General features: G+C 36.7%; 2 protein-coding genes across 3 annotated transcripts in view; both read left to right on the forward strand.

The window, feature by feature from the left end:
- LOC123674454 (CUGBP Elav-like family member 4) overlaps nucleotides 1-19,349 on the forward strand; it is a 645,081-nt gene that overhangs the window by 5,984 nt on the left and 619,748 nt on the right. The window lies entirely within an intron of this gene.
- Nucleotides 477-8,821, forward strand: LOC123677161 (UPF0329 protein ECU05_1680/ECU11_0050-like). Its single transcript, XM_045613710.1, has 2 exons — nucleotides 477-614; nucleotides 8,561-8,821. The coding sequence occupies exons 1-2, from the start codon at nucleotides 477-479 to the stop codon at nucleotides 8,819-8,821; spliced, it is 399 nt and encodes a 132-aa protein (XP_045469666.1).

Here is a 19,349-nt window from a genome sequence, read left to right on the forward strand (position 1 = left end):
ATAATAAGCAGAATATTTATTGTTTTCTGTATCTACCTACTGAAATCCAAGGCTTGGTAACTTTTGATCTCCTAGTGTCATCGGTTGTTTCACGTCGTTTGGCGCGCTTGATGTTTGTTTTCTGAATTTCTGATATATTAAAGTTATTTATTGTATAAGTGTTTTAGATACCTTTTTATTTGCGCAAGAATGTTTAAACGCGAGAGCGAAGCTCGAGCGTTTAAATTTCTTAAGCAAATAAAATGTATCTAAAACACGCATGCAATACAACGTTTTATTCACAATCACATTCATTTAGAATCAGAATCGCGGAAATTTTTCATCACAAAATGATTTGACGTTTTGCTCCAACAGCGGCTGTCACCTCAAAAATCATTGAAATAACATACAAAAATATCGGGAGGTGTTGAATGGTTGCTATGTATTTTCGATTGTTTATTGACTCCATTTGTGAAAATTTGCGAAGTTGGTGAAAAATGCAAGAATATAATTCTGTTCCTGATATATTTCTTGAGGAAGCTGAAGAAGCAACACGCCAATTATTGCCTGCCAAGTCCAGGGAACATTATGAAAAAGTATTTTCCGAATTGAATGAATGGAAAGAAAAACGGAGGGTAATAGCAATAAGTGAGGAAGTCATGCTATCGTATTTTTTAAATTTGAAGAACTATGCAATTTCATTCATGTGGTCGAAGTACTCGATGACAACTATAAGCTTGTTATTAATGGAAACGAAGTGGATTATGATAAAACGAAGAACGAAATGTCTATTAATATAAATGTTGATGTTAATATTAATAATAAATAAGTAAAATGTGATTATTCAAGATTGTATTTTTCATTATTCCACTAGTGGATGAAATGGTACTTTATACGGTTCATAAGTGTGGATAAAACTTCAATTATAAGGTGATTGTGGATAAAGGTATCTATTTCAATATATTTTGTGTTGATATGAAACGTTGATTCACTATGGAACATAAGAAGTGCGTTCTTTGTGGAGAAACTCGCGAATTGTGTGAAATATCGTATCACTGATATGTTTTATTTCCGCGCACTTCATGTCGAATTTGATAGTTCATGTTGGGGACAAAATCTGTTTACTGAAAATGACATATGCTCCCTCCATCTATCTTTATTACTTTGAGGCCATATGACACCAAAATTTCTAAAAAAACCTGCGAATAGTTTCCGAGATAAATGAGTCCTTCCATACTTAAAACTCACTCTGTATAGATTAATGACGAGAGCTCAAAAGATCCTGACTCCACATAAAGGGATTTCTCAATTTCTTCTTCAAAACTTAAATATGCGAATTGGAATTTTAGTATGAAGTTAAACTTACATCAACATACGCTAAGGATTATTTTTTTTTCGGCAAAATTCTGAACTCACCCACGCTTTCGCCTGCATCATGGTAGGATCCGTACGTCTCGCTCAGCCGATATGCTCAGTCATTAGGAAACATCCAGGTCGTGTATCAGAGCGATCTCTTCTCGCAGAAACTCAAATAACGGATTTACTCCAGCACGCGCCTACACAGAATATTCCCCAGCATCAACTCAGCCGTGCATGGCTTCGTTATCAAAAAGGACGAATGTTACGGAGCGCTCGAGGATTCCCTAACTTCCAGTAATTTCCCGGAGAGTGGAAAAGCCCAGAAGAGGTCCCTCGCCTGAGAAATCCATACTGAAACTATACTGAAACTTTTATGAGAACTCATGCGATGAGTGTTATCTGTGCCGAAGTTCCGTTCTTCGGGAACTGGTGAAATAGAGATATTTTCATTCAATTTGTGGATATTTTTTCGTGGCGAAAATTGAGTCCCTCGTACGATCTATGGGTTAGGAGGGGAGATCCCCACTGTGAGGCAGATGACGTTCGTTCGTTTGTTAATCTGGTATGAATATCGGTCGTTTTCCTCTGTAGCGTTAAGAAACTCATATTATTATATTTCTGGAAATTGAAACTACGTCTTTGAAAAAAACTTGACTCAAAAAGTCTCGGACTTAACCAGTAAACACACATTTTTTTTTTAAATTTTGACTTTATTCGTCAACTTTGTCAACTTCAAAAGTGATATATGTGCTCCTCTAACTTTTCAACACCTTCTCAGTAGGAAGATTAAACTAATAGACTTTGCCTTCGTTATAGCCAAATTCATTTTTCTGGAGCATTCATTTGAGATCTGTAAAAGTGAGTAATCAGTGAAGATCAGCTATTGAATTGAACTTAAAACAAATAACGATAAATGTAATATTATTTATAACATTACCACTACATATTTATATTTATGGCCTGATGCGCCAAAATTGTGGCTTAGCTCAGAAGAATAATACATTGTAATATGCAAGATAAATGGGAGATTCAAAAATATATAATATAGTTTTATGCAGGGTTAGAAGTACTGAACGTTGATGTACTAACTGATAAAGAATCTGCAACACCCAGAAGGAGCTGTTTGAATTTTAAATTTTTTTTGGTAAAACATAGATAGTATAGCAAGGAGTTAATGATTGAAATTTGGGGGAAAAAACGAAGGGTTAAGGATTTTTTAAATAAATTTGTGAATAATGTGTTTGTCCACCGCGATTATCTATAAACTCCCCAACACGTCTTTGCATTGATGCAATAAGATGGTCTATTTCTTCTTGAAGAATACAATACAAAGCTATATGTACTTCATGTCTCAGAGCCGCCAATGTCTATGGGGGCTGGGGTAAATTTCCAAGCCTTCTACACATGATGTTCCAAACATGCTCTATGGGCGAAAGATCGGGGGATCTGTGCGGCCATGACAAAATATTCACATGGGTCGCTTCGAAAAAGTTTAAACTAACTCTGGCAACATGAGGTCGGGCAATATCTTGCTGAAATATTGGATTCTCGAGCCAGGTTAAGGTGAAGGAGAACATATGGTTCTATTATTTCTTGAAGTTAAAGCAGCGCTATCATGTTACCTCGAATAAAAACTAAAGGTGACCTACTTGCACGTGCAATAGCACCTCATTCCATAACGCCTACTGTCCAGTGTTCATGACGTTCAACTTCAGACTAAGGTTCACGTCTTTCTCCCCAACGTCGTCTAACCCTTCGGCCATCATGAACACCCAAGGCGAATCGAAATTCATCAGAAAAGACGACCTGATGCCATTCCACATTCCAATGTTGACGTTCTCTGCACCACTGTAATCGTTGTCGGCGATGCTCAACTGTCAGAGGTAACACAAGATGGGGTCGATAATGCTGCATTCCAAAAGACCTAACTAACCCAGTACAATACACAAGTCCTGGTTTTAAAAGTTCCTCGGAAACTTTCCTAGCAAATTTAGTTCGAAGAGATAACCAATATGAAATGTCTTGGAGGCTGGAACAAAAAAAAAGATTTCCAAATGAAATTTCCTTATGTAGGTACATTCACATATTGCAATATATGTCGTCGGTCTGCATTTAACAATTATTTGTAGAAGTAAATTTCAAGTTAGATTATATTTGAAATAACAATTTCAAGTCTCTTGCGAAATTTTGACAGTCAAGTCGGTTTGATTATATCATCTGACGTTCTAAGCCATAGATGAACTAGTTCTAGATAAGTTTAGTTTGTTTCTATTCTAAACGTTTCAGTGCTATGACGTCAAATTGCCCTGATTGGCGTTCGCAGTCACATGCTAGTCGATAAGAATTAACACAATTTAAATCAAACTTATTGAATTGAAATAAGATACTTAATAAAAATGCTATTTTTATATTTTAAAAACGGCCTTTAAAGTGGAAAACCTAAATTAATTTGGTTTTTTTATATGACGCAACATACCTATTCGATTCAATACTATACTATATTCAAATTCTAGAAAAAATAAAATGTTAAACAAATTTCCTTCACATCAAGATCCACGTCATCACTTCCTATCCGGAAAACCCTTCCACACACATTCCCCAAGAAATTCACTGCACTGCAGTCTCTCCCCCAACTCGAAACCGTCATCGCAAATTTCAAACATTGTCTCGAAAACGTCTCTCACTCAACGGTCCCCAGTCTCGTCGTTTTATTGCCAACCGACTGGAGGAAAAATACACAATGTTGTCTGGTGCAAGGCTCAAACGTAATTAAACACAACACCAGCGTAGGAAGACTTGCCAAATATTCTGTCACACTTGGAGAGACGTTCAACAACTTCCATGAGTTTGGAGAGTTCTGGTTTTTCGGGTGGCTGCCACGTTCCATCCGAGAAATTGAACTTTTATAAGCTTCATTACACGTCATTGAATGTGGAAGCGGCATGGCTTGCCTTCATAAATCTTTTTGCTCCTTGCTGAACTTCGTTTCATTGTGTATTGTTGTATGGAGAGGGGAAAGGGTTATTGTTTATTTGGAACTAGTGGTGAAAGAAACAATATTGAATTGTTGCAGGGCTCTATAAAATAGGAGTAGGAGTTTTTCTGATCCTAGGAAAAGCCATCTTTCACTTGAGTAAGATTTTCATACAATTACCAATTCTTAAAAATTTTTGGCCTCATGTCATATCAGCTAATGTAGTGGCTGGTATCTAAAACCAACAGAAATCACCTTATTAAATCCTTAAATTTTAGATTAGTTGCCCAATCCCATAAATGGGCAAATAAAGGGTGTTTTTTTTAGAGCTATAGAACTATAAATTGCAATAAAACAACGATGGATTATTCGATTGACATGAATTTTATTTATCCGCAAGATAATCTTGTGGCATTACATTTTAAATATGATTTCTGGCATATGACCGCCACGGCTGGCTCGGATGTAGTCCAATCTGGACGTCCAATTTTCGATGACTTTTTCCAACATTTGTGGCCGTATATCGGCAATAACACGGCGAATGTTGTCTTCCAAATGGTCAAGGGTTTGTGGCTTATCCGCATAGACCAATGACTTAACATAGCCCCACAGAAAGTAGTCTAGCGGTGCTAAATCACAAGATCTTGGAGGCCAAGTCATAGATCTAAAACGTGAAATTAGGCGGTCACCAAACGTGTATTTCAATATATCGATTGTGGGACGAGCTGTGTGACATGTTGCGCCGTCTTGTTGGAACCACAGCTCCTGGACATCATGGTTGTTCAATTCAGGAATGAAAAAGTTAGTAATCATGGCTCTATACCGATCACCATTGACTGTAACGTTCTGGCCATCATCGTTTTCGAAGAAGTACGGACCAATGATTCCACCAGCCCATAAAGCGCACCAAACAGTCAGTTTTTCTGGATGTAACGGTGTTTCGACATACACTTGAGGATTAGCTTCACTCCAAATGCGGCAGTTTCGTTTGTTGACGTAGCCATTCAACCAGAAGTGCGCTTCATCGCTAAACAAAATTAAATGGACGTAGTGCGCGATACGTAATCTGCACAGAACCATTATTTTCGAAATGAAATTGCACTATTTGCAAGCGTTGTTCAGGCGTGAATCTATTCATGATGAATTGCCAAACCAAACTGAGAATAAATCACTTGACAGCTGTTAAATCGGTTGCCATCTTGAACAGTAATGCCGACTTAAAGTTATATACTTCGAAAAAAAAAACCCGTTAGTTCAAAGAGGACTGTTGAAATGTCAAATTTCAATCATTGGCAGCTATTTATAACCACATATAAGAAATGTGGTTTCACATGTGGCTGAATATATTGACTTCGCTTAAATTTTTTTGAATCTAATGTACAAACATTCAACATTCAGTCTCGCTACAAAAAGTCACACTTTTACCAATAAAGCAGTATTTGACACCCTAACAAATTGTTAATGTTTCTCCAGAACACTTTTCCAGCCAGACGCCTCAGAAAATTCACAATATGTAATAAGACCATCTTGACCGTAACCCTTTTTCGAGAAAATTATATCCAACCGACGAAAATCAACAAATATTCAGACATCCTTGAAAAAAGACACGTAGAGAAGAGATATGAAGTGGACCCTAAAGGATATATCTGAGACTTTCTGTTAGGCAGCCTCTTGTTCGTATCCTTGAGACAACGCTAGAAATTCGTGATGATGGTCGTCGGGAGGAAGACTGCACTGCAGCAGAATTTGAGGGGAACCTTAAGAGGAGGAAAGGATGCGTGAACGCAGGATGGAACATATTTCACAACTTGTCTGCTGTATACACACTTTGCGCCTGATTTATAAACGTTGCCTGAGACTTTGTAGCCATGTTAAATTAATACGTGCTTTCTTCTCTAATGTGATTATTATTTAGGAGTCGTTATTACTGTACTCTCCTTCTCTTCGAATCAACCGTGTTTCATCTTCATTATATAGCGGTGAATTCATTGAAATATGTACAATGGACTAGTTTTCATTTTTTTGTTAAGGATTAATTCAAGTAAAATGAAACAAAAATGTGGAAGAATCATTTAAATATCTCTAGAAATGAAAAAGTTATGGGACTTTGAAGTTGCGCTTGGAAGAATAATTTCATAGTCTAGTGTGTGACGTCACGCCACTTACACGAGGCGACTGGTATTCGCAGAGTGCTCACGAATTCATTGGTTTACAATCAATTGTGCCGTTCGTGTCGTGTTTTGTTCGTTACACGATGGCTGAAATAAAAAAAAATACTACAAATATTGTATTGTGCCTATGTGTGCAAGCACCCCAATAAATTGTTTTTTCATGTACCAAATGACATGAATCAAAGGAAGAAGTGGTGCAAATTAATGTGGCGTGACTTAATTGGACCTAAAACTTCTCATATGTGTGTGAAGATCATTTTGATGTAAGTACCTATCAGTACTAGCTGTCTATTTCTGATAATAAAAATACTAAGGTGTAAGTTGGTTTGAAATAAGTTATTGAGTAAAAATAACTTTGTCCTTTCACGAAGCCTTCTTCCATTATGGTGACATAAAAACAAAACTCGAGTTAAAACTACACTGTACAACTACAAACGGCGCGAGAGCCTTGGCGCGGCTGAGTATTTAAACGTAATTTATGGTGTAGCGATCACAGGCAAGTGGCGTGACGTCATAGACGAGTCGGAGACCAAAGACGTTCCGCGCTTACATACGTAAATTTAAATAATCTATTTCTCAGTCATTTATTGATGGATTTTCAAAATGTTTTCACTGATTTATCAGTTTTGCTCTATATTTTAATTCTATCGTGTCGAATATAGTATTATCAACATCACTAAACTAGTCCATTATGTCCACTTCTTTGACCACAATTATCCAGAGAAGCTGAGAATGATTCTCAACGAAAATGCTCGACGCACGGATGACGAATTCCTTCACAAATAAACTATTAGCTTATCTCTCTTGTTGAACATCTTTAGACAGTTGGGAAATCTCATTAGCAATTATTAATGAACCATAATATTTTTTATTTAGTCCATTTTCTTCTCTATATGTTGAACAATATCTACTCAAGGTTTGGAATATATTTCATCTAGATGTATCAGTATATAACTTTATGAATTCAGAGTATGATTTATTGCTTCCTGTATTAAAAAGTGTGAAAATTGAAGGTTATTCATATCCTTTCACAGTATGAATAAAAACTAACCTTTCTACCTGAAAATAATGAACTGATAATATTTTTATGAGTTTTTGAACATGGATGGGGATACTAAACTAGCTGAGCTTAATGCTCACCCTCTTTCCCTATTCCGTGTCCTTTACATTATCTTTCATCTTATCAATATTTCAGTAGAAAGCGAAAAAATGGCTAACCCTCGCTCTAAATGATTCAGTGGAATCGATGGCATACAGGGGCATTGTTACAGAAGTTGAATGTGAAGAGAGCCGAGCTATTGATTTTTCTACATGACTGATTTCATCTGATGAGTGATCAAATACAAATGTTCGCTCGAAGGAAAATCAATAGGTCAAATATTATGTAAATACATTAATTTATTTTGGAGAGATGTAATGAACCGATAATTAATTAGAGGCTATCTAGTCATCCTTGCCATGAACACACATTCCCAGTGAAGGGTCATGACATGAGATGAACGGCCTAGGAGTTATCCAGAGCAATGCCTTTGTTTCTGGTAATGCTCTCTATTCATTTATTTATTTCCATATAATAACAGGCGAGAATAAACCTTCAAGATTCATGATCTGAAGACTAATATGAAAATCTTGCACAAACACAAAAAGTAAAGACGATAGCCCATTAATACGTAAATCAACGATAGGTTATAGAAGTTTATGAAAATATTTACCGAACTGGAAGTGACAAAAAACTCCACCTACTTTGAAAGAAAAGAAGTAGGAGGGGAAGAAGAAGAAGGAGGAGAAGAAGGAGGAGAAGAAGAAGGAGGAGAAGAAGAAGGAGGAAAAGAAGAAGGAGGAGAAGAAGAAGGAGGAGAAGAAGAAGGAGGAGAAGAAGAAGGAGGAGAAGAAGAAGGAGGAGAAGAAGAAGGAGGAGAAGAAGAAGGAGGAGAAGAAGAAGGAGGAGAAGAAGAAGGAGGAGAAGAAGAAGGAGGAGAAGAAGAAGGAGGAGAAGAAGAAGGAGGAGAAGAAGAAGGAGGAGAAGAAGAAGGAGGAGAAGAAGAAGGAGGAGAAGAAGAAGGAGGAGAAGAAGAAGGAGGAGAAGAAGAAGGAGGAGAAGAAGGAGGAAAAGAAGGAGGAAAAGAAGGAGGAAAAGAAGGAGGAAAAGAAGGAGGAAAAGAAGGAGGAAAAGAAGGAGGAAAAGAAGGAGGAAAAGAAGGAGGAAAAGAAGGAGGAAAAGAAGGAGGAAAAGAAGGAGGAAAAGAAGGAGGAAAAGAAGGAGGAAAAGAAGGAGGAAAAGAAGGAGGAAAAGAAGGAGGAAGAGAAGGAGGAAACGATTGATGAAGAGAACAATTAGATAAATATGTTGTAATATAAAGCCACCTCCTTCATTTTATGTGCAAACCAAATTGAATTCCTATCGGATATTCATACTCTATCCATCAAGCTTGAAACCACGAAAAGACAGAATAATTGGAGACTAATTGCAACCCTCCCGTCTACTTGAACTTGTTGATATAATTCCTAAAAACTAGCGTAGACTTGTAGAGAGTGAATCGTGATAAAATCGGGCGATAATTGGCGCAAAATCGGGACGTATCGGGGGCAGGACGGTACTGGGGGAGGTCGGCAGACGAATCAATAAGTAATTATGGGATCGTTTGGCATTCACAGTGTCGCGGGGTTCCAGGTAAGCTGGGATCCGGGATATTCTCGCCGAATACAAAGACTATATTTGCATTTGCTGCGGTCTCGTCAATTGCATTGGGGTTTCTAGTTGGCGGAGAGCCCGTCGCGCCCCCTCCCTAGTCGATTCTGAGAGCAGATCTCGCTGTGAATGCAACAGAATGCGATAGAGGAAGGCTGTTTTCTTTCTATGATGCCCACTGTGTGGGGTTTTGTACAGGGACACGAGTGGGAATCTATGGTGCGTTTGCATAGGAATGAGGAAAGCGCTGACGCGAAGTAAGGAGCTTTTGAGTGCTTGTTCATTCATGCGCCCATTGTACTCTTTTAGACTTATACCTATGCGATAAAGGCAGAAACATACTACAGTCGACGCGACGAATTGCTTGCTAGACAAGATCGACGCGTCAATTCGCTTTTGTAAGCATACCAGTTCGCTTAGCGCTACAGAGTAAAAATAATAATTATAGATATAGATTATTCAAATAATTGCGAGTACACAAGAATCAGTACTCTAGTTCTTCTTGAGAGTTTGCTGAAAAGTTAGAAGCGGCAGTAGTGATGTAACTATAAATATATATTCTTTTAAGATAGAGCAATACAAACAATTATCAATTTCAAACAACAAAGCATGTGTAGATGTAATCTCAGTATTAGTAGAGAAAATGTAAACGGGGTATCATATATACGTATGATACAAGAGCACAGATAAAAATCTCAGCAAAAACTCTACCCGCATAGTTGCAGTGACTGGTTTGTGTATTTGTTTACAGAATAAGCAGATATATTTATATTGAAGGGCTTCCTCTTCATTCAAACAAAATCTTCTCCATTCTTTCTCTTCACCAACGGTTGAAAACTTCATAATTTAATTTGAAAAAAAAAAGAAAATAACCAGATAGGAGTAAAAAATGTCAGTCTTCATTACATTGATTTGAAGTTAGCGACCCATTTTAAAAAAGAATCTGAACCTGAATGGAGAGCTTGGAAACCACCATGAAATTTATGAACTGGACAAGTATTCACCAAGTGATCAATGGTTTTTTCTACACCACACTCACATAGTGGGCTTTCAATAGAATGCCATTAGAAGAGCATACTATTGCAACGACCATGACCAGTCCTAAGTCGATTTAAAATACACCAAATTTTCCTAGGAAGATTAAAACCTGGAACTTTCTCTGCAGAATCAACGATTTGACTTTTGTTGAAGACATTACAAGAATTCCATTCCGAATGGCAAATTTCCTTGTCACTTTCATTAGATTGAAAGAAGGTATTATTCCATAAAAGTTTGGGTGACTTTAATCAGGCAGTTCTAGTATCTGGGAGACCAGATACAATTGGAAATAATAAGTGATATCATTACAATGTCCCCACAGGAATATTCGGTACACGAAACATTTCGGAAAAAGAGAAATGTGGCGGATTCCATACTTCTTGCAAATTATTATGGAATACAGAGATTGCCGATAGATTTCTCATGTATTTCATCTGTATGCTTCGAAATTAACGTGCGAATGACCTCGAAAAATCGACGAAAATCTGTATATGCCAGATTTTCCGATAGCCGACAGTAGCCCTCAAGTTGTGCTAGTATGTTCTCTTATAGGAAACTTATGGTAGAAGACAGTTACCCACAGCTATTGCTATTGTTGTCTTCAGAAGTATTTAGTAAATTCAGAACTCGGAAAATATACTGTGTGGAAGAATCAATGTGGTACTCTGATTTATCAGAAAAAAAAATTTTAATCTCCCCTGTCCATATTTTGTTGGAATGTGTGGAACCTTTGAATCCAAATGTAAAATTCTGTGGAGGTGTTCAACATTTTTTTCTTGTACGCTCCCAAAGATTTATCATAATAAATACTAAACCAATAATTATTGAAACAGCCTTTATTATTCAACTCCACAGAAATATGGTTAAGCGGATATACGAAATTTATTCCTTCCGCTAAGGGGATCTGTCAGGAGAGGGAACTGCGCTAGAAGAACAGGGGTACAAAACTGGCGAATGGAATAAAAACTACCACGATCACCCCCAACGTACACTATATCGCGAAATTATGGCCGCCTTTCGCATTTGCATACATAAAAACCTTCCAGGGCCCACGAGTATTGGATGAACAAGAAAAATGGATGGAAACGACAGTCGAAGTTTTTGTTCTCCCGGCGACTTTATTAAAATTTTAAAAGGGTCGGAATTCTCGAATCATTGTGCGAATAAAACGGCGAAAAAAGTATTTCCGAAATGGAGTGATTTATTTCCATACTTTTTTTTTGATGGAATGTTTTGAAATGGGTCAGAACTACCAAGTGTATGGGTTCTAAATTCATTTTCATTCTAATCTTCAGAGGGAACACCACTACGTACCGACTCAGTAACCTATTCAATACCTAGACTTTTCAAATAATTTCCCTAGATATTAATTTACATTGTAGTATTTCAATATTTTTAAATTGCGAATGAAAAAAAGTTATTATTATGGTAACTTTTCGTTTTTCGCCAAAAAATTGATGATGTGGAATTCCTACAAAGCACTGATGATTAACATAATTAATATTTCAACTCTGTACCTCGAAACGAACTGGTGTGGTCACAAAAGTGAATTGACGCGTCGACTGCATGCACTCAAGGCCAATCGACATGTCTAACTGCATTTTGTCGAATGTAGTATGTTTTTTCCTTTATCGTTTGAATTTATTCTCAGATCAGTATTAGAAAATTATATACATTTTGTGGCGTATAAGCGATTTTGGGGTATCGCGATTTCGTGGGGATTATTGAAACACTGATGGACGACAGACGAGAACTTTATTTTGGTACAGCACTTGAAAACATCCTTGAACACTCTACTTACTCAACTGGTCATCACCTCGTAACTTACTTCACTGAACCCTCCTCTTTCCCGTTTTATACCTGGGTTACAAACATAAAATCATATTGTACCCCATATTTCATCTTCCTTTTCTTATTCTCTAAGTTGTAAGCCTGCGCAATGTTATCTTGGTGCCTGGACGCTAATTAGGGTAGGGGTACAGTAGTACCACGAAAAACCATTGTTACAATAATGCAGGTACATTTATAGTAGGCAGACATTATGTCTAATTGCTTTTTTTCGCCACACGATCAACGAGACTAGCTTCTTCCTTTTACTCTTGCCCTTAAAATAAAATGACAAGAATATTTTGTTAATAAATTGTATCCTTTATACAACTTATGCAGATGAAAATTTCGTGACTTTGTCATTATTTCTGGAATGTTGAGCTGGAAATGGTCAGTGATGGCGAATCCTTTGTTGAATTGAATATTTTTCATCCTTCTAGCCGCCCAAGGTACTCGAAAATACCCAATATATCCATGACAACAGATCCAACCGAAATAGAAATCTGAGTATAGATGTAAAACAGCAAAATTTCGCGAAGCGTTCTTCCAGCTCTCCTCTTCCTACCAGCATAAAACATTAGGACAAAATGAATCGTTGTGTACCATAACATCGCCCAAACAATGTAATCGTCCCTATTGTTGCACTTCCCTGCAATCGATGGCTTGCAGGAAGAAAAGGACTCGCTTTCGAACGATCGTTTTCTCACAATGCTTTCCAGCTTTAATTCCAGACGTCGCGAAGAAGATGTAAAGTAACTTTTCCAAGTTTGCGCACTCATTTACGTGTGCTGAGAACGCTTCTTTGGACAATTACCGAAATTAAATTTACCTTAGTTCAGCTGCCGTAGGCAGCCATCTGAAAATGCTTTCAGGAATGTGGAAAGTTTCCCTATTCCTCTGGATTTATAAAGGAAACATTCGTTAGGTATACACAAACACTCTAGGAATAATGCCGGATGGTCCGATGCAATTTGCGTTCAAGAGGTGTTTTCCATGGAGGTTGCTTGGAGTTGGATTCGGAGGTTTGTTATTATTCCAGCGGTTACTGGAAGTTTTTGGCGAAGATTCGGAGGTGAAAACACCCACGAATGTGGTGGCGTAAGAAGTTAGATGTTTGTGAATGGGGATGTAGACGGTGGAGGTTTTGGCAATTTTTTTTGGATAGGGTGGAGATCACGTATGAGTGTGAGGTTGGAAGGGAAGGAATATTGTTTCGTTTCTGGATCAGAGACCCCAAAACTTGAAGGGGAAATGATTCTTTCAGCAAAACAGGAATATATTGTTTTTGTGTCATGGGGATATCATCAATATATAGGTTTGATGAAAATAGAAAATTCCAATTGTAATTCATATTGACACTCAGTTTCCAGTTTCTTTCGTCTCTCGAAAAAAGAGATTTTATTTCATTTTTTATTTATTTATTTGAGAAAACAGGAATACAAACAGAATATATATTCAGGAGAATATTCACTTTTTTCATATGATTATTTAATGTAAATCCTGTTATTGTGTTTTTCTCTACTCGGGGGATTCAGTTGAATAGCATTGCTAGACTTCGCCCCTGAGTAGAATGCATGTATCCAATAAAGGAGTTTATTATTATTATTATAAACCCACAGCAGTATTCACAAATTAGAACTAAAAAAATGTATCGTACAAAAAAAAATATATAAAAAAGAAGAAAATACCAAGTGCTTAAGATGAAAAAGTGACTCTGTTTTTCTCTAGCTTCTGTAGTTCTGGAGATCACATCATTAGCCATGAAATTTGAACCATGTTAGACCTTCTGTGAGTACGAATCCAGGAAAATTTGGATGATCTAAATAAATGTTGGAACATTTCCAAAATTTATGAAATCCTAGGTGTTATGTGTGTATAACTCTTGAACGCTGTTATCGATTTTCATGAAAATTTCAAGAATTAATTATTATTATTATTATGTCTAGTATTTAACTATTCAGGCCATTAGTACATAGGCGTACAATTTTGCTTTCCGCTTTTTTTCCCGAAATTTGAGGCTTTATTTTATAAAACTGGTTATACATTTATGATTCAAAGTATTGTGCATCGCTGGACACTACTTTTTCCCATTTTTCGGGCAGCTTACAAATTCTGCTTTGAAAAAACTGGTCATCTTTTGAAGAGATCCACGAATCGATCCAATTTTTCATTAGACCGGAAGTTCTGGTCAGTCAATCCGTGTGTCATTGATAAAAAACAAGTGATAGTCCGAGGGAGCAACGTCTGGAGAATACGGCGGGTGGTGTAGGACCATTTCAATGTTTCCAAGTATGTCTTGACCACTTTCTCAACATGGGATCGAGCATTGTCATGCTGTAAAATCACTTAATCATGTCTCTCGTTGTATTGCGGCCGTTTGTCTTTCAATGCTCGGCTCAAACGCATTAATTGCATTCGATAACGATCGACTGTGATTGTTTCAGTCAGTTTTAACAATTCATAATAAACTACGCCGAGCTGTCCCACCAAATACTAAGCATGACCTTGAAACCGGGAATTGAAGACAATCATTCCATGACTATCCAGGAATTTATAAGATTGATTATCTCCTTCAGTTTCGTCCTTTTCTCAACTTATGTAGTCCATTCAGAGATAAATTAATCTTCACTGAACTGAATATGGAAAATATTCTAGATCGATAGAGCACTGTATCCCAGCCAAGAAACCAAATTTTCAATTAAACCTGAGTTACCATCGACCGTGCACCACCCTGTATATCTTCAATTGCGCTGGTTAAAACTAAAGCAAAATATCGCTCCATGAATATCAACATAAAACTAAAACGTGAAAACTGCGCAACCGAAAGAAAAGCTGCGCGAATTTGTGAAAGTTTTTAATCAAACTAGATTAATTTACTGTATTAAAATAAAATTTCCCCAGGTTCTGAATTGTACGGCATTGTTGCCTAATTGCGAAAAAGTTAGATTGTCTGTTTTAATCCCCATTTCATGTTTATAATTCCCCATGTGTGCGGAACGGGATGGAAAAATGTACCGCAGAGGGATTAATTTTTACAATTAACCAAATGAAAGAGGGACACGGAGAGAAGTTTATACGGCGGCAAATATGGAGTAAGATTATGTCATCGCTTGGAATATGGAACACGAGGGAGTCTGGGTAAGAGAGTTGAGTTTAAGGAATCGGGAGATGATTAAAAATCCGAGGGAAGGACTGCTAGGAATAGATGAGAGAGGGTTTTGAATGAACCTCCATCCTGAAATTTGGGATAAACATTAATAATACTTATTTTGATTATTCCTAAAAGACATACCAATATGTATAAGTCAAGTAAGTATGAGAGAAAAAGGCAGAGAAAAAACCAACACAAATACTCTATCTATTCACTCAAAGTATAATAGTTCTTTTTGAGAAATTTATGTTTTATCAACTTCTTGAACTTTTTACATTCAACATATTAATAGAAAGAGGTGAATTGCTATTCGAAATAATAGCCTAGTAAATAGTAGAACATTCAAATTAAGTAGTTATATGAACATAAATACATAAACACATTAGTTGAAATTGTACGTAATATCTTTTTTTGAGCTACAAACACTTTACCCCAATTAATTGAATTACCCTATAACATCACATTGTAATAGAGAAAGCTATAAACCAAACTCTCATGAAAACTTGAAATGGACTGAATATATTAACGCTGCTGGTAGCGCTATAAGAACTACCTTATTTTGTACAGACTGATGCGACTTATAGCAAAGTCTGAGTGCACTCCCAAAAATTTAACGGTATTTCTGGAACTGACTTGTTCTCCTAAACGTTTCATTATCAAATCATACGAGTGAAGTGTATAAATTTGGTGTTATGGATATTGAAAATCAAAGTATTCAAGTGACACCACCTTATTAGCTTGCAAATAAGTCCATATAGCCTTCAGTTCATCAGCGAATATAGACAAGATACCTTATCAATATAATCCGATAGATCCAAGGATAAACATAATAAATAAAGGCGGTCCCAGGACAGAGCCCTGCGGAATTCCCAACAATTTTACATGAATGAACCTGAGTCAATCTGTGGTTACAGAAATATAAGGTATTTTTGAGCGCTCGTTCTTTAAACAGATTGCTCTCTCATTTCGTGATTTGATGACGAATTCGTCCTTGAATTCGATTCTGTCCATCTGTTCGGCCGTCCGTCTACATGAAATCTTTCGAACTGCAATTGACACCAATATACATGTCATCTTTCGAACGGATTCACTGCAATTGACACCAAGAATCAGATCCTAAGTATTCTCTTGTGACAAATAAGAAATACTCCTCTCATACAGTTCATGAGAAAGCCAGAATATCCTTACATTTCCTTCTCTTGCAGAATTGCAGGATCAATACTGAATTTCCACGTGTCTGTTTCTGTCTCCTACTAATATGCATTTGATTTGACGAGGATCAGAACTTCACGTAGAGGTTAGCAGGCACACATTATGTACGTTGCATTTATAAGATTTCGAGATATTGAATTTCACGCTGAGACAAAACATCTAACATCTCAGGATTCAGATCTCATTTTTTCTCATCCCATCTTGATGATTTTGTGCCACTTACCCTTCACACAATAATTCATCTTTATAACCAAACCAGTATTGTTTTTCTTGTTATACTCCTCTACCTTTTCAATGGAGAGATTCGTCTTTGCCTTTTCAATTAGGCAATCAGCTTTTCATTAAAGTTACATTTCATAACCTGGAACACCTTTTAACCATTGTTGTCGATGAAGCATAGTCCTTATAACACCTATTATTACCATTGATTTGCTTCTACAGTTTTTTTTTCCATCAGAAGGCGGTGTTATTAATACACGAAACTCGTTTTTATCCATTTGTCAAACAAAAAAACATTTAGTCACTTAATACTAACCATTACATGATTCAATCATAAAAAATTGGGTAAATATACATTTATTCATGAAAGGTTAGAAATTCGATGACGAAACATCCATATAGTTCCTTTGTCGACCGATAGAGGTGCTGCAATCTTAACTACAGAAGCGAAACCCCATTCTCACCATTTCAGACATCTTCTCGTTTTCTTTTTATAGTTTCCGTCAATTTCCTTACTTTCTGAGATACAAGACACCCGATTTCGATAAATCATAATAAATGATTTAGTAGCTGCGTTAACCGCATCGCATAGGTCGTTTATCTTTCGAAGTCGAAGATTATTGACAATGAAGAGACATCATGGGAGCAGTCTGAACACATTTCTATGTGTTTCGATAAGCATCATCCATCATCACAAAATTCGTTAGGTTTCCAGATATTCTTTTCGGTTGGATTCATAAGCAGGGCTGTTTTTTCTCATTTGACGCTGTATTGTTTCCATGGATATGGATCGATGGAGTAGAAGATTTTAGGGGGTGAATTCTTAGCGAAAATTCAATGGGGGTATTTCATGTTAACAAAAGCTCTTAGACCTTTCCTTGATAATGAGAACATGAAAATGAAAATGAAAGAACTGTAAATTCAATTTATAAGATATAACAGGCCAATTGGAAAGTCCCGGTCTACCATAGTGAAATACATTTTTTTTGGCAAAATTCGATTTTATTATTCAACATAGTTGCCTTCGAAGGTGATACAGCGATTATAGCGATCTTCCAATTTTTCGATACCATTTTTGTAGTACGATTAGTCTTTCACTTCAATATAGGCGAATACGGAGGATGCAGAAAAAATTCGAAGCCCAATTCATGCAATTTTGCCATTGTTTTCATTGATTTGTGACACGGCGCATTTTCATCATGACGCAGCACCTTTTTCTTCTTCAAATGGGGCCGTTTTGTAACGATTTCATCCTTTAAACGATCCAATAACGCTATATAATCATCGCTGTTGATGGTCTGGCCCTTTTGGAGGTAATCAATGAATATTATACCTTGCGCATACATACCAGAAGAAAGTCTGATTTTGAAGATCCCCCTCCCTGCAAAAACTATGAGAAAAAATCTATATACGAGGCAGAATTTATCAAAAAGAAATAGAAATATACAGATTTTTTTATAATGCAGCAGGCGATTCAAAGACAATGAGAATTGCAAAGTGCAAATTATGTAAAAATAAAGAACTACGGTATAAAATGCCAAAAGTGGAACAAATTATTTACCGAGTCACAAGAAATTGTATGAGGAAGAATTTTCGCAGGAAAGAACACTTTCTGAACCAAGTAGTATTTGTGGTAGTAACAAAATGAAACGTTGGATCCATAATTGTCAAATTAGTTTTTGGACGGCAGCTCCTTTATTCCTAAAGTTAAAAATAAGTGTTTTTTTTTATTGTATGATACTTGTGATTTTTATTCTCAGGGAGCACTAGTATCAGATTTCTTGTGCGCAGCATTCACTTAATTTGTAAGAAGTTCTGAAATGAAAACTTTTCACGAAAAATTTTGAGGCGACAATTTGGAGTTGATTGGAAAAAACTTCGAAATAATCTATTTTCTTTTTGTTTTATTCAAAGCATCTCTACTAAATGAATTATTTTTCAAACAAGTTTGACCAACAGTTTGAATTTTAAACCTGTAACCATTTTCCAGTTTGATTTGACTTATTCTTCAGAAAGATTGACTTGAGTTTGACCTAATTTCAAGTCAAACTCAAGTAGATCTCAAAGATTCAAGCCGAACTTGTGCAACTCTACTGCTTTCATAGACATGTTGATATGCATCTTTTGAAGCTTGGCATGTGATATAACACTAGCGGTGTCATCTTTGCGTCAGGTTCGGTACTCATTAGTAATGTGGTAGCATATAAGTTTTTTTACACTTTTCCCATTTATGCAGTGACACTTTTTTATTTTGTGAGTGACTTAAAGGGAATCATCTTCCCAATATCTATTTGAATAAATAAACATCATCCAACTTTCGAGATCATCATCGGCGTCGCAGCGTGCTCTCCCTGATAATTCTCCACAAGGCCTCCTGCCAGCATCTATTGATCACGTAACCGCCCCCCCTAAACTTTTCGCCCCGCGCCAGCGGGTGCTTTGACAAAGTTTCTCCCTTCGACGCGACTCAAAATTTATCTCTTCATCGAACGCCGACGTCCGCCAACGACGGAAAATGTACCTGCCGAATTGCTAGGTCGGCCAGGACCGCATTTAGGAGGAAACTTGGTATTCCAGGGGGAAAGGAGATTATTTTTGAAATGAGACCACTTACATTTTTGTTTGTTTTCAGGATATTTATAGTTGAATAACAAAATATTTGATGGTCATCTTAAATTATAGACAACAGTTGTAGATGTAGATAGTACTGAAACCAAATTTGGTTTATGA

The sequence above is a fragment of the Harmonia axyridis genome, chromosome 3, assembly GCF_914767665.1.
Source record: "Harmonia axyridis chromosome 3, icHarAxyr1.1, whole genome shotgun sequence".
NCBI lineage: Eukaryota > Metazoa > Arthropoda > Insecta > Coleoptera > Coccinellidae > Harmonia > Harmonia axyridis.

What these genes read in the sequence shown, in the direction of transcription:
- LOC123677161 (XM_045613710.1), top strand. Translation starts at nt 477, where the DNA reads ATGCAAGAATATAATTCTGTTCCTGATATATTTCTTGAGGAAGCTGAA. An exon ending in AATGGAAAGAAAAACGGAGG is followed by an intron (nt 615 to 8,560) that starts GTAATAGCAATA and finishes GAGAAGAAGAAG; the next exon opens with GAGGAGAAGAAGAAGGAGGA.